General features: G+C 38.9%; 1 protein-coding gene across 1 annotated transcript in view; it reads right to left on the bottom strand.

The window, feature by feature from the left end:
- PCCA (propionyl-CoA carboxylase subunit alpha) overlaps positions 1–15,862 on the bottom strand; it is a 264,586-nt gene extending 248,724 nt beyond the window's left edge. Inside the window, 3 exon segments of the mRNA XM_040054654.2 lie at positions 12,502–12,570; positions 12,659–12,706; positions 15,743–15,862. Of these exon segments, the coding sequence (XP_039910588.2) occupies positions 12,502–12,570; positions 12,659–12,706; positions 15,743–15,862 (237 nt within the window).
- Between the last annotated feature and the right edge of the window lie 247 nt (positions 15,863–16,109).

Below are 16,109 nucleotides of genomic sequence, written 5' to 3'. Positions count from 1 at the left end.
TTACCAAAGTTAATTTGTTAGCTGTACTCAAAGAAATCTGAAGACAGGAAATTGTAATAATAATTTTAAGCTTCAGTTCAGCTGATGGGCTTCTTTATGTTAGAGCTTTACAAAAAAAAACTTAACACAGCAGTGTCACTTCTTGAGTCTCAGCACCCTAATTAAAAAAATTAACTTTCAGAACTAATTGACAGAAAACACCCATTATAGTTTTTGTTAGTTAAATTCGAAAATTCTCTGCACAAAAAAAGAAAAACAACTGCCACAGAAGCAAACTTTATTATCAGACAAATACTGAGTTAGACACATTAAGACATAAGAAAACCCTACACCTTTCTTTTAAGTTATTGAAGTTAACTTGCAGCAGAGTTACAGGACTTCCTCTAAAGGAAAAAAGAGTAAATGGGAAACTGCTGTCAACAAGCGTCAGTACTGCAGAGTTTATGGTGTAAGTTTATCTGCCAATTTTGAGCTCCACAGATACTGAACAAGAAGCACATGACAAAATTTCAAGTGCAGTTCAACTTTCTAGCTTTCTAGCACTAGTCTTGTAAAAATAAAGCTTTGAATTCGTTTAATTACTGCACAGAGAATCACCAGCTCCTGAATTTATCAAGTATTACAACAAACACAAAAAAGGCGTCTGAAACTAAAAGTACACGAGATGTAACAGTGGTTTCCACAGTTCTAAAAAAATTTGCTATGCTTAACAAGGTAAACAATACAAGCAAACATATAAATAGTTCCATCTACCTAAAATTTAGGAGCAAGCAAAGCAGGGTCTTGCTGAAAGCATAAGAGAAAAAAGAACAGCAAAGGGTTTTCAAATCCACACAGCCATTCACTGTGGCAGGCAGTGAGGCTGCCCAAGCTCGACCATTCTACATTTCACGCTTTTACAAAAAGAAAGGCTCACAAAACCCAGGGTACGATTTTGCCAGGTAACAGCACTCAAAGGCAAACTCTCAACCACAGTCCCTTCCCTCCCACATACACAAGGTTTGCTAAATGCACACGAGCAAGCAGCACTAAGTCATCCACACTCAAAGGCACTGGGGATCCTTTCTCACAGCACAAGTGAGTGATCTAGGAGTGCCAACAGGCAGGCTTCCAGCACCAAGCCTTCACTGCACTGACAGCAGACCTGCCAAAGCCCTAATGCTACGCAAGTGTCACAGTACCTAAAACTTGTTATCACAGCTTTTTTCATTTTGCTGCCTCCTCCCCTAGGCTTTTTTTTTAAGCTTTTTTTTTTTTCCAATGTTAGACTCATTCTCAAGTAGAGTTTCTCACCTCCACAGAGCATGAACATCAGTCAGGCAATACAATCAACCTTTGTTATATTCAGAAAAGGCCTTTAAGGAAAAAAAATATCTGAATCAGGGTCAGCAAATTAACTTTTGGGGGGGTTCAGGAACATTTCTAGGGGACTGACAATTCCAATAATTAAACCAGCAGCAGCATCCAGAAGTGCTAGTTAAGCACAATAGCTGTGCATGTTGGAATGAAACCACCTCCCGAAAGTTGAACTGAAGAGCTTGCAAGCAGCTAAAACACCATATACAAAATTGGAAAGCATTAACCAAAGATCAGCAAAACTATAAACAAAAATTTATCATAAACAGGAGTTATTACTAAATTTCCCTGGACATTATTCTTGAAATTTTACACTCAACTTTTATTAAAATTAAGATACAAGTGGAGGCTTGTATGTACTTTTATTATTAGCTTTTTATACCTTCTCAGAATCACAACAGTATTTTGGTGATTTTATTATGCCAATGAAAACATTCACTGAAAAAGGCTTCCCCAAAGCTGAACCTGATCGTTTTGCTATGGGCGACAGGCAGTTTATAAAAACATTCTCCAAGTTTAATAAATAAATAAATCACCATAGGTCCTAATTCCATAATTAGCTTTTAAATTATCAGAGAAGAGGCCTCCTCTTCTCATCAAATATGATGTGATAAATGGTCAGATAGCACCTTTCTTTCACATTGCATAACCAAGGACTATTGATTAATCATGTATCTGCCCATTTGTCAACATAATAGAAATAAATTTATAAATTTAGTTCTGCTTTGCAAGTTCTTCTCCCACCATGTGAGCTTTTTTAAAAAAAAAAACAGTAAACAAAACTGAACAACAATTATGGCTGGACTGGACCACTCAGAGCTGATCAATTTTTTCAATCACATAGTAGTTTACCTAAGTTGACTACCTCACAAATTCAGCTTCTACACAAACTTCCTCCTGTCCCTTTGCATCCTTCAATATATAGTCAACACCAGCAGAGCTCTGGTTTCCTTAATTATGCCCTTACTTCATCTCCAGGAAACCTACACCTGCCTTCATCTGCTCTGTACATTTGAACTGTTCCCAAGCTCCTATATTGAGTATGAACAAGCTCTCTTGAGCCACTTTGACTTTCAAAACAGCCTTTCATGACCCACTAGCAAGCAAATCCTTGGCTTGGGAAAAAAATATTGCACTTCCAAAGTCCATGGCTGCAATTCAGCTGTTTGTCTTACTCCTCTTTGAAACCTAAACCTCACCGTTCCACAGCAGTCCCAGGCTTCACATCCCTGATTACCTCTTCCCTCTTTGTAAGAGGTCCAGCACAGCACTACCTCAATTGTTTGTGTCAAGAAATCATTCTCCACACATTCAAGAAGACTCCTCAATTGTTTTCACTGTCCCACATATGTACTAGCATCTTGGAATGATGACATTTCCTCCAGTTTTCTAGAGGTGACTTTATCTGCTTCTTGTTCATGATCAGGTCTATGGCATCCAACACCACCCGGCCGAGTGGCAGGAGACAGCCTCCCCGCAAGATCGCTATCCTTCACCTAAACAAATCTGTCTCACACAAATCTGTTGGCTCTGCAGCTTCTCTGCAAAGGGGCTGGCAGTCTGTTTGTCCTTCCTAATCCTGCAAGTCAGCTTGCAGCTCCTTCCCCCACAATTCAGTGCCTGGACCAGAGCACAACTCGTATTTCTAAGGGCCCCTAGCTCCTACTCTCAGTCTCAGAGGGAAGCACCAGGTAATTGCTAGAATCCAAGACAGGAAAGACCACAGCCCCACTCCTCTCACAAACCTTTTCATACCAACTTATGGCTGCTGGAGATATTTATGATTAACACGTGTTCAGTTACGCAAAGATGCTTGTCTTCTACTCTTACAGCATGGTACAACAAGGAATCCATGAGGGCAGGGGAAAACTTTTGCAGGAAGTACTATAAGAAACCAAACCCCAATATTTGACTAATGCTACTTTCAAATGATGCTTTAGAAATACAGTGTTGATACCATCCAAGAACAGACAAATATCTTTTAAAAAGTTTTAAGAAAGAAATTACATTACACAAACAAGTGGTAAGCTCCCCTGGCTTCTTACGAAATGCAGAGAATACCAGTTTGATGCAGGGCTCCCATCCAAACAAAATTACAAGAGATCAATCTAGGAGATACACTTCCTGGATAGGGTTCCTCCTTTGCTACAAAAAGCAGACAAGGGAGATAATACGCTGTCACAAATTCGTCAACAGCTAAACCCACATTAAAAACAATTTCACTTTCAACACTGTCAACAGCCTACTTTACAAGGCCAGTAACATTACAGGTCAACAGGTGAGCTGTATTAAATATCAGCTACAAAGGGACTGTGAGAATTCATACAATGTTATATAACCAATTAAAGCCCAGGAATAAAACTTGAAGCACTGCCTAATTAGCACAGTAAGACAGAGGCAGAAACCAGGAAGTATTGCATCTAAACAGAATATATGCATTTCTATAAATCCAAGTCACCACTCAGTACACCTATTAGCTTGCACTAACTAGTCAAACACTGATGACCATTCTTCCTGTATAATAAACAAGATACATAAAGGGTTTGGGGGGTGGTTGGCTTCAAACAGTTATCAAAGGATGCTAGTTGCTGCCTACAGACAACTCAGCAGTAATAAGTAAAACAGTATCTCACACTCATCCTTTATATATATATATATAGTATTTCCTTGTTGAAAGTAAACAAGTGATAGATGCTTTTTGTGAACAAGGTAAAATAATATAACCTAAACCCACAACCACCATAAAAGGACATACACATCTATACCTTTTACCTCACAAATTGTGTCTTCATTTTCTGTCTCCCATCCTAAGTTTTTCAATCTTTCAGACATCTCATAAGCAATTCAGTTTCTTGTTTAACACTCCTCCCTAGAAAAATGGCACCAGGATCTCATCTGTGGAATCCCAGACCCCACAACTGCCTGGCAGTTGTTTGTTGAGCAATACAGCTAACAACCAAGGAAAGTATCTGGTTTTAAACACAATGCTTCTTAATAGGATCTTTTAAGACGGCTCTATTCACCAATCCAGCTCCTCACTGCAGTGTGAGCCTGTGTTTCTGATACCTGTTTCCTTCCCTGCTCCCCTTTGCCCACTTTCTCCACTATTAGGATGTGTGATGACATTAACTCAAGACACTAAATCTACACTGCCTCTCAAAAGGTTAATCAGATATTCCATTCTCCTTGTCCCCTGTGTCCTGATACCATCAGCTCCAGCATTCATTAACCTATGCAAAGAACCACATCAGCTTGCTGATCCACATTTCTTTCTTTCCTTTCCTCCACTGTTCTCATTCAGATAAGCAGCAAATTTAACATTTAACGAAAGGCTGCATGTGTAGTAGGCACACAAAAGACAGAAAGGAAGATAAGTACTCTTAGCAGACAGCACAGTCTTGCATCAGTTGTAAAAGTAATTTTCTAAGTACTTGTGAACATTATTCACAGAAAACCTGCCTTAGGTCCCTCTCTGTCTAGAGCTCATCCAAATCCTAAAAAGAAATTCAGCCTGGGGCCTGTTCACCAGTACTTAGACCCAACGAGACAAGAAATTAGAGATAGTATTACTAAATAGTATTGCTCATTAATAGTGCCCAAAACCACATCATCCTTGAACAACCACAACCGATAACAAATAGCACAACCGGGGCAACATGAACCACAGGAGCAATGAATTTACAGAATGAAGTAGTTGCTGCTGAGGACAAGGGTAAAGGATGAAGTCAGGAAAAAGACAGGACACTCTCAAAGCCTCAAAAGAGGAATCCAAAGGACCTTATGTTGTGTATCCAAGGAGGTGAGGCAGCAGGAAACCATCCTACTGAAGCCCCTCTCTTACAGAGGAAGATGGTAAAACTATCTTTTTTTGTTCACACTGGCAATGCTCAATTGCATTAAAATTACTACACACAGTACTTTCCACCACCTCTGGAGAGGTCTAGAGATCAGCACAAAGCAAACAGGCTATAATAGACATACACCAACTTGGTTTCTTGGGGAAACCCACCGTAATAATGACAGTAAGTTTGAACCAGAATTATGGCAGCAGGAGTCATTGATCCAGAACTGCTGATGGCAGTGCCTTCAGCACATACCTGTGGCTTCAGAGGAAGGAACTGCCTGCTCTCTGCCACTGCTGTGCAAGAGAGGCAAATCTCTAGAACAAGTGATGCCTAATGACTTCAGCCCTGCTCAGCCTAAAGCTTAAGATCTGATCACTGAGATGCCTGTACCTCTCTCCAAACCCCACAGCTCAGGGTACAGCATCAGAGCCCTGCAGACAACCAAGGCAACAAAAGTCACTTTACTGACCTTCCCCAACTCAGTTCGCTTCTATACATGGCTACAGCATCCCAATGAAATATTCTAATATAAAAAAGTCAGCAGAAAAAAGTTTTAACTAACTTGATCAATAAGGTGTCTGGTGTGTTCAGAGCATGGAAACAACCCAGCATAAGATCAGAGAAGTGCTAGAGCACCAGGAGGGGAATCCCAAGCAAGTAATTAGAGTGACTTCAGTACACATCAATATTTAAGTTCAAATCAGGACTGCCCTTTTTTTTTTTTTTGTAAATCTCTCAGTCATCCCCACTTAAAACACATTTGTCTCTTAACACTCAGCTGTCTCAAAGCACATGAACCAGATACATGCTGGGCACAGCAATCCACCACAAGCAGACACTGAGCCCTCAGCATCAGACAAGAACCAAGCACAACTAGAACCAAGAGATACTGAAAGGCAGAAAGGAAGACGACCATGTCTTCAGCATGAACCATTTCACTCCACAGACACGCTCCTGCTACTTCCCACTATCTATTGACGCAGACAGTCATAGCATCACAGAGCCACCACTTGACTCTTCACAGCACTTTTAAGCTGCAATGAACTTTGCTGACTGGGCTCCCACATTTTCCCCTCCCAAGGGTAGCTCAGTACTTCTGACAACAGCCACTTTCCCTAAATGAACTTTGTGACAGGAAATTATTTTTAATCCATGCATTGATCCTTCAAATAAAACAGCTTGATAATTAAATAACTATCCCCATAAAGGTCAGAAGATCTGGTATCAATAGGTCAGAAGATCTGGTATCAATTCCTTCTTTACAACATATATTTTCCACCTCCAAGGCAGTGTCCCCAATAGGACTGCAGTGTGATGCTTAAAGCATTCTATTCTACATCCCTCCTCTGCTACTCAGTGGTAGAGTTTCAACAAGAATCCAACAAAAGTGACATTTCAGCTTAACCATCAAACAATGCAACAGGAGTCTGACTTGTTTCAGAGGTCATATATGCATTTCACATCATCCTATCACTGATTAGAACACACTAAAAGGCTGAAACTTTAGGATTCTAGAGCTCTGATGAGCTGCTCCAACTTTTAAAATTGCAGCTCAAGCTTGCATTTTTCATTACAGCCAATGAAAAATTAATTACTTCCTCCAGCATCCCACTCAGTTTCAAAGCTTTGAAACTTAAAAAAAAAAAAAAAAAACACCAAATTACTTGGCAAGCAAGCTACAATTCTGAACAACAGCACACTCCTTCCACAGAGGTATTTCCCTTCATGGGATTACCACCACCTGCATTTCTCACGCTTTACAGAACTGTAAAGGAGTTTGCTCAATACAGCATGGGGACAGGATAGTAACATTATCTCCATCCCCTCTCACGAAGAGATGAGCAACATGCTGTCTTGCTTTTGAAACAAAAGGCAAATACACTGAAGGAAGAGCAGAAAAGCAATGCAAACCTGACCCTAACATTTCCTTGGTATGATCTGGCCCCACTCCTGTTCTGCACACTTTGCAAACACCATCACTTAGGAGGAGGGAATTTCTCCGGACAGTATATGAAGGCAGAGTCCACTCTATACACTCTGGACAACACCCCAGGAATCAGGTATTTCAAAAATGCATTAAAACATTAATTTCATTTTCGTATAAGTACTCAAACAGATCTCTCCAAGTTTTCTAAGTACAAATCCCTGAAATGCAACTGGGAGACAATGAGCTGTCAAAATCACTGAATTTCTAGTTTTGTAGCAGATGATGGAAGAGAACTTTGCACATTTTAAAAGCCAAAGAAGAAAAAAAAAAGTAAATGAGAGTTTGGATAAATGTTAAAGCCTACAAGTTAGTTACAAGTCAATAAAACTCCTCAGTTTTAGTTAAACTTCCACTTTTCAAACCAATTAATTTTTTAGGTTAAACTTAAATGCCAAATTTCCCTCCAACACTTACTTTTGCAACCTAGATTTCTTAAGAACGAAAGAACGTGTGAGCATCCCACTAAGCTACAGAGAAGTCTTCAGAAAAATTCTAAGTTTTTATTGTTTCAGAAAACAAACTCGTCTTACTCACTCAAATTCATTCAGCTCAAAAAAGACATGGTATAGAAACTTATAATACTAATCAACTTTGCAGTTTCCCTAAATCAGATTTTTCCCCAACCTCTTTCTGGAATACTGTCTCAGACTCCAAGCTTAAAAAAAAAAAGTTAGGACAGGAATACAGATCTTCCATTTCTAGTTAATTCATTTTTCTCATTTTCTGTCACTCAAAAGACTACAGTTTCTGGAGAACAGCTCAATTCTGTGCAATTACTTTTACATCAAAAAGTGTATTTGCATTATTTTTCATTTTATATTATGTGGCAGAACAAGATATAGAACGGGAAATTTAATACAATAACACCTGAAGTGTTAAGTAACTGATAACAAAAAACCTTATATCAAAGAAGTATAACTCACTGCCCACTACTCTGTTAAGTTTTAGTAGTTTACATTACTTTCCCATGGGATTTTTTCAGTCATTTATAGTTCATTGCTTCATATGGCTATAGAATCCCTGCTGTGTTAAAAAATGCCAAGTAAAATTATCTCATTCACTGCTTTATGCTATACCTTCTTTTGTTCATATCCAATTAGTGAAAGCTTGTTCTTCATTTATCATACTTTTAGCTGATTATATTAGGCATTACAATAGTTCTCCAGCTTTCCTTGACAATGTTTACACCATCAGTGTTACATTTATGGTTGAGGAGGCTCTTTCATCTTAAATCTCTATTCCAATCAGTTCAGGGGGAAAAGTACATACGATTACTCTTGTTCAGACAAAACTTCTTTGCTTGTTTTCATACCAAAAATAATTCCACCAGATGTTTTAATTTAAAAAAAAACCTGAATTTTACCAGTCCTTCCCCACTTTACCTATTCATATGTAAAGAATTAGTGAAACTGAAGTTAAAAAAACCAAAACTCAGCATTTTGAACAGTACACAACTTTTTTCTCTGCTTTCCCCAAAATAACAGATGCAATCAAAGAGTACTAGCCACTATTTTCAAGAACCTGAAAGCATCCATTATGACCTATTTTATTCAGAGCCACATGAGCAACTGCAATGCTCTTTGGGGGTCTCAGCAGCCATTTTGTCAGGCTGTTTTTCCCATTAGTTCACACACCCTCCCACCTCCACAAAACTAAATGCAATTCAATCCCATTTAATACCATTTCCAGCTATCTGTAAATTTGCATTAATACAGAAGCATCCAAAAGTTTCTGAAGCCACCCATCTCCTTTTAAGTTTTGTAAATGTTCTTTTCCCTATCACCATAACAATTTTCACCTATAAAAATCTTTCAGATCTTTGGTCATTTTTTTAAATTAATAGCACAAACCAGTATATTTTGTTCTTTGTATTTTCCCTCTTCAGGTAAGCTTTATTTGGTTCTCATCAGGTTGTTCTTTTTTTGCCATATTCCCAGTTTATAACAGTCCTCTCTGCTGTTTCCTCCTCATAACAGCAAAGTTTAAATTCCTTGAAATGAAAATTGCTTTGTGCTCTTATAGTCTAGTTACTAGTTTTATCTATTAATGGTAAGTATGTCCAGATTAATATTGCTCTAACAGCATACGCAAGACATTTGCCATGGTGCTGCACAGAAACTAAGTGTGAAGAACAAGAAAAAGCTGTTTCAAACTGGAAAGTTTATATGCATTTTGTCTATTCCCACCACCTCTATTCAGCACTGTAAATTCCACAAGGATTTCAGTAATCTGAAAATAAAATTTTTTAAAAAAGTTGAATATTCAACCAAGAGAAATAAAGCTCTAGGGCAAGGTAACTAACTGGCAAGTCTTATTCAAAGACCATTATTCTAAGACTGTGTACACAATTCCTATACAAATATTTGTGAAAATGCCTGCTTGAATCATTTATGCATATCACTAGACAAGGAATAAATTAGAAGCTATCACTGAAGAGCGTGTGTTGCTAAATATCTTGTGATACCTATTTTCTTTCTCACCTTAAACATTTAGTGAGCACACTGAAGGAACTTTGCTTCTGTTGAATTTCAGTCATGTTTTCAAACAGTATGACAAAACCAGAGATGTAGCAGACAAACTGGACTACCCTCCTTTCACAGCTATATTAGTCACAATTAATCCATATTAAGATTATCAGGCTACCTACTTTTCAGTAAGTAGCTATACAGATGACAGGTAATGTAATAAGGGGTTCTTAGTACATCTCAAAGGTTACTCCAAGTTCTAAGCATAAAATTTATCCACTGTAGTTAATGCTTTAACATATCCCTACCTACTTTGGTTACTTAAAACCAGATCCCATTATTTTTAGTAAAGACAAAGTGTTGGGATGGGCACCTAGTTCAACCGCACGTCTTCACATCTGTTTCTCTATTTGGTTAATGACCATCATCATCAGGGTAGCTGCCTATCATACTCATTGTTTTTGAAGCAAACACATCTTTCCTAGCTCCATGAGGACAGAGTTTCCTTTGGCAGGTTGCACCAGCTCCTGAGTATGACTTCAGAGCATTTGAGATTTTGCTATGACTGGTACAATCAAGAAGGATGTTGCTGATGAAACATTTGACAGAATTAGACAGCTACTGTCAGTTACTTTATGGTAAGTAACAGTCAAAGAATTTGGCCTGTGGACTCATCTATCAAGGTCATCCAAAATGGCAATCACACAGATCACTGCAATGGGCCAGGTCACTCCCACAGTGCATAACTGGAAGTATCCAAGTCATTAAAACAGACAACTAAACTATACCCAGTGCAAGCACAACAAGGTAGCAACTGAAGGATTTATGGCAGACAAACAACATGCTAATTAGGCCTAAAAAATTAGCTTAGAATTAACACCACTACCTTAAGTATATAGAATAGATTTTCAAGAAGCCTTTCTCTCATTTTCCTTTAAATACCTGGAGCTTCTTCAATGCACACAGCTAATGGTTAATCTTGTACACGTAAGTTTTGTCAGTCTTTAGGTAAGGTTCCAAAGAGCTAAGCAGACACTACATCATCCTTACAGCATTTGTTGGAGCCTCATCTCTTGTCCATGAACTCAAAATGTCAGCATCCCCTCTAACACAATGTTATCTTTATGAACTGCCATGAGTATATTAACACATTTCTGAGATACCAGCTTGGATTCTCTTTCTCTTGGGAACTATTACAAATTAAAGACCCTATTTGTATTTTAAAGCTAAAAACAGCTCTGTAGATCAAAGCAGCATAGACATATTTTCAGTTTCTTTTCAGTAACGCACTATTCGTACACCTTTCCCAAAGGTCATGAGTTTCACTTTTTCATGCCATTCTTACTCTCTCATTATGTTCTTCAATCTTGGGTTTTACTTACTGCTTTCAGACTTTTTCAGAGTCTCCAGTTCGTAGCAGAATCCACACAATAAACAGACACACCAGAGAGAATACCAATTCATTTTCTCAAGTCTATTATGGACTGGTGAAAACAAACTTAAAACTGCTTTTTCAGTCTATTTTCAAGATGAATCCATGCCAGTGAACACGGCTATGCAGCGCTGCTAAACAGTGAATCCATTTAGCCTAACAGCAGATACTATATACATAAGATAGAATTCAAGTACCCATCAGCATGCTTCAGTTTTACTAGAGGAATCATAGATTACACAGAGTAGTTTGTATTTATATTAACATAATCCTTGGCTTCCAAAAGAATTAGAATTTACCATGATATCTGACATCCACCCATTAAGAATTCATTTCACAGCACATTGAGCACCCACAAGCTACTATATTACCAGTTATGGCTACCAGTTGAAATCCAGACCAAGTATACTTTCCATTCACCTCAAAGAAGGAAATATTTGGCATAAAAATCCATCAGTAGAGCATTTCAGAAAGTCACATTTCATTCCCTTGCTCAATCTACAGCCTATTCATATGAGCTGAGCTGGTCATATAGTAATAGAACCACAAAGGGACTCAGACAAAAGCTGTGTCAAAGTCCAAAACTCCCAACAGTTCTCACCTTTCATTTAACTCTGAAAACACCAAAGTTCTAACTACTTTCAGATTTTATCAACCATGTCTGTTTTTCTAATGTTGAGTAACTCATCACCTATTTTCAGAAGTCCTGGACTGGATAAAGTACACTTTTTTTTTCTGGTAGCTTGTCTGAGTGACTTCTCATTAAATCATAATACAGGGGTTTAACTCCCTTCCAGATTTCAACAAGCTTTCCTGGGTCATGGGGTTACCCCCAGTCATTTCTCCTAGTAGCAATTCTTGCAGGCAAGGAATAATACTTTACCACCTTCCTGCCATACTGCTGAATATTGAAGGCACATCAATATCCTCAACAAATGGAACAGTACCATTTAAGCCTGTTTAGCATACCTGGTAGAAGGGGACATTTCTCTGCAGAGTGGGAAGTAATGAAAAAGATTTACCAGACACAGGAAAAATTTATTCTAAGCTCTATACCTTCTTCTAGGATCAGCTCTTCATTGTCTTTTTGTGCATATTAGCAAAACAAAATTTAGGTCTCACTGCCACTCTCTCACTTGTTGCCCACATCTACCTACATGCACATGTATCTAGCTTAATCCACACAAAGTGGAAGGTAACATTTACACAAGCAAAACACAGAAGAGTTCAGAGGAAAAAAAAACATGCTAAATACTTGTCCAATCCTTCCTCCACCTCGGTATCTCCACTCACTTCAAGCACACAGAGGAAATAGACATAAACAAAGATACTTCAGAATTGCCAACATGCCTACAACAATAATCAGTCTTGCTGAATTACTAAAACCTCATCTTACTTGAATTAAGCAGTACTCACAGCATTGGCATCGACATCGCTGTGTATGGCAACTGTTTTAATCCCCATCTTCTTACACGTTTTGATGACCTACCACATAAGAAGTGACAATTACCAATATTTAAATACCAATAGTTTTAGAATTTGACATAAAAAAATTAAAATGTTACATACTTACTCGGCATGCAATTTCTCCTCTGTTGGCAATAAGGAGTTTTTCAAAAGTCTAAAGGGAAAAGAACAATAAGAATCTTGAGAGACAAACCCAACAAGTTTTTCTCCCTCCAGAAACATGCATTCTTTTCTCTTCCACTAAAACCATGGTTTATCCACGAGCTTGTAATTCTGAGATCACCTACTTCTAAAAGGGCTCTCCTAATTTAAATGATGATATAATAAACAATATGCTATATTAGATCTACGTAGCACACACAGAGGTTCAGAAGAAAAATGCTTTGACTGTTCACACCCAAATTCCTTGTGTCTCCTCGCCAACTAGAACCCTAGAGCAGCTCTGAAGTCAGTCAAGCCCAGGGAGGAGGTGCAGGTAGCACCAGGAAGCACTGGAAGCAGCAGAGGTACACACGGGTATAATGCTGGCAAGTGCACTGCCCCCAGCCAGTACAGATGACCTGGAACACAACACTCATCTGTTATGACAGCCCTCTAGAAGACATTCCTATCATAAGGAAGAGAGGCTCCACCATGCCTGGGTCATGAAGGGTAAAAGACCAACAGCTTGACACTGGAACAGGAACACCTGCTGAGATGTACAGCCTTGCCCTTTCTCCTGTCTCAGCCTCACCTGAGGAACCTGCACGGCCCTCAAGACATTGTTACACACTCAACACTAAGTAGCAACCACAACGCAATGAAATAGCAAATCAAACTCATTACACCCCTGAAATTCACTGTCACCTTTCACACTGGAATGCACTAATGCTGCAATGTACCTTCAACATTTCCACATCACGTCTGTAAGCTGTGGGAAGTCAACAAGCCTTACACCCTTTCCCATTTAGAAGAGTGGTGGATCAGCACAGTTGCTCAGCCTGAAAATCTCATTGCTGAGAGTGAGGGTTACTGCTGTCATGGGCCTTGCTGCAAAACACACAGGTGCACTTTGTAACTGCACCTGCTCAGTTATAAGTGCAGACTGCCACTGAAATGGACCATCCTGTGTGACACAGACCACTGCTTTCCACACCCCAGACCACAGGGATGCAGCTCCAGGACACACTACAAGTTTAACACAGTAATCAAACAATCCTATGCTACCTCCCACACTCCAAACAAAAGACATAGGACAGGGAATCAGCAGGAGTCTCTCCTTCAGGGACAGTCTGCAGTCATACCATATGAGGCTTAATTAAATGATACCTAAAGACATTTGACAACCATTCTTCCTCCACCACACCAAACAGCTTGTTTTCATATGGACTAGGAGAGGAGAAGATACTGCCACCACAACAACTAAATGGTTTACTAGCCTCACAGTCATTAGCTAATTTGAGGAGGGGAAGACAGATGCCAGAGGGGAGGAAGGAACTCTGCAAAACCCCAACAAGAACTGCTGTTGACAGACTAGAATACACTATTTGCTCTGTACTCCAGAGAAACTCAAGGTGCCCTTGACCAAATTTATTTTTTCAAAGTCAGGGCTGACCTGATAGCACATGACCAGTTTAAAAGTACTACCACATGATACCACCATATGGAAATTAAGTGATAAGAAACCCCTCCAGGTGAGAGCTGTAGCAAGCTCAGTAAATTCAGCCAGAACTGCTGAATACCACTGCCCAGTGCACAGGCACACCTGACTCAGATGGATCTTCAACATCCTTAAACAAGCTCAATTAGCAGAGGCACAAATACTTTAAGAACACCACAGGAGCCAGCAACTTCTTTGAAGAGCTTTTTTTTAGCTGGGGATCTGGTCTAAAAAGTTTATCAACATAATCATGCAAACTGTTCCTGCATCTAAATTTCAGCACTCTAGGTGAAAAAAAACTAAAGACTTTTAGGCATACAGAGTTGAGGGGGCATTAAAACAATACTTCCAAATACCTGATATTGAAAAGCATCATGACTCAAAAGGTCAGCAGCAACCTAGTTCTTGCTACATAAAAGCTGTTTTATTAATCAGCTGTGATCACAATGCAAGACAAGACTTTCAATTTTTCAGTTCTAGTCTCAAACCCAGGACAACAAAAAATTTTGAAATCACATACTGCTTTGGAGTAACATTTTTTTATATCATTTCCACTAATTAGGCTGAAAAGGTGTTACACGAAAGTCTTATCATTACAAAGACAGTTTAAGCTCTTTTCTGGTTTATTTCGTTCACTGCCCCTTCCATTGTCTGTAGTAGTCACTGGTTGAAATCACATAGCTCCTAGTTGAGAGAAACCAAATACCCAACTATATGGCCGAAATATAACTATGCATTTAGAAAAGCAAGGAGACCTTAATAAGGCAAGAACCTTCAAAAAAATAAGTCTCCTGAAAAAACCTGAAAAAGCCACAGTTCTAGGTACACACTGGTTTTCCCTACTTCCTAATATTGTTTCACTTCTAGTTAATTTCTTCTACACCAGTGTATAAGGACAAGCCTATCAGTCCTGAATTGTTGGCATCCTTGCTCTTTAATATTAGTGTACCTTCAGTCCCATTATTTTTCCAAGTGTTACTTCAGAGGCCAAGACAATCTTCCACAAGGAAAATTTTTCTTGGCTCATAACTGTCAACTGAGATTGCTACTGCATAAGCCCCAGGATGAGGATTTACTATCCTCTGCAGGCCTCGAAGGCCCATCCTTTTCCAAGGTCTAAAGTTCTCACCCACATGCCAGGTCACCTAACAATCATGCTGCCACTGTTACATAGCTTTGTTTCCACAGTTTTTGGCTAGTCCAGCTCCCGGATGTTTTAACAGGTGCATTACCTCCCATACCATGAAAAACATTAACAGTTGTTTCATAATTATAACATGTTCAGGCCAGTATGTAATTTTCCCAAGTTCACAATCACTTACTAAGCCTTTTGGTATACACTCCAAGTAGTATCCAATTTTGCTTGACATGTATCCTGCAAAAGCAACTTCCTTTTTGATTTAGAAAGAAAAATGTGCTATTATATCAGTCATGGGTTATACCAAGAGAACTATACCATTGTTAGCAGCAGCACAAAGAGGGCAGCTTAAAAATCCAAATGTCAGTATTACAGTAAGATGCCAAAAAGAAAACATGCACCATACTACTTACCTTTTCATTTGGGTCATACACAGAAGAGTAGAGTTTATGTGAAGTTATAAGGCACCATCTTGAACACAGTGTTTCCCACTACAGAAGAAACAGGGAGTTAAGCCTGTTACAGCATGCCATTAAATTAAAAACATTTCATACACTGACATCTTGAGGAAGCTTCCATTGCGTTTCATTTCCTCACCAAGCGGATTAAATCTCAGAACTGCCCTTCTCCAAGCAAACACCCACAAACAGTAACCAGAAACAATTCACAAGCTCTAGATATGAGGTCATTAGCTTAAGCATGACCTTTTTGTAATACACTCTCGATATTACTGGGTACATAGTACGGATTGTACTGTGGTCTAGATATTGTCAGAGGAAG

The sequence above is a fragment of the Hirundo rustica genome, chromosome 2 (genome assembly GCF_015227805.2).
Source record: "Hirundo rustica isolate bHirRus1 chromosome 2, bHirRus1.pri.v3, whole genome shotgun sequence".
In the NCBI taxonomy this organism is placed as follows: Eukaryota; Metazoa; Chordata; class Aves; order Passeriformes; family Hirundinidae; genus Hirundo; species Hirundo rustica.
This window is presented reverse-complemented; position numbering and strand designations above follow the sequence as displayed.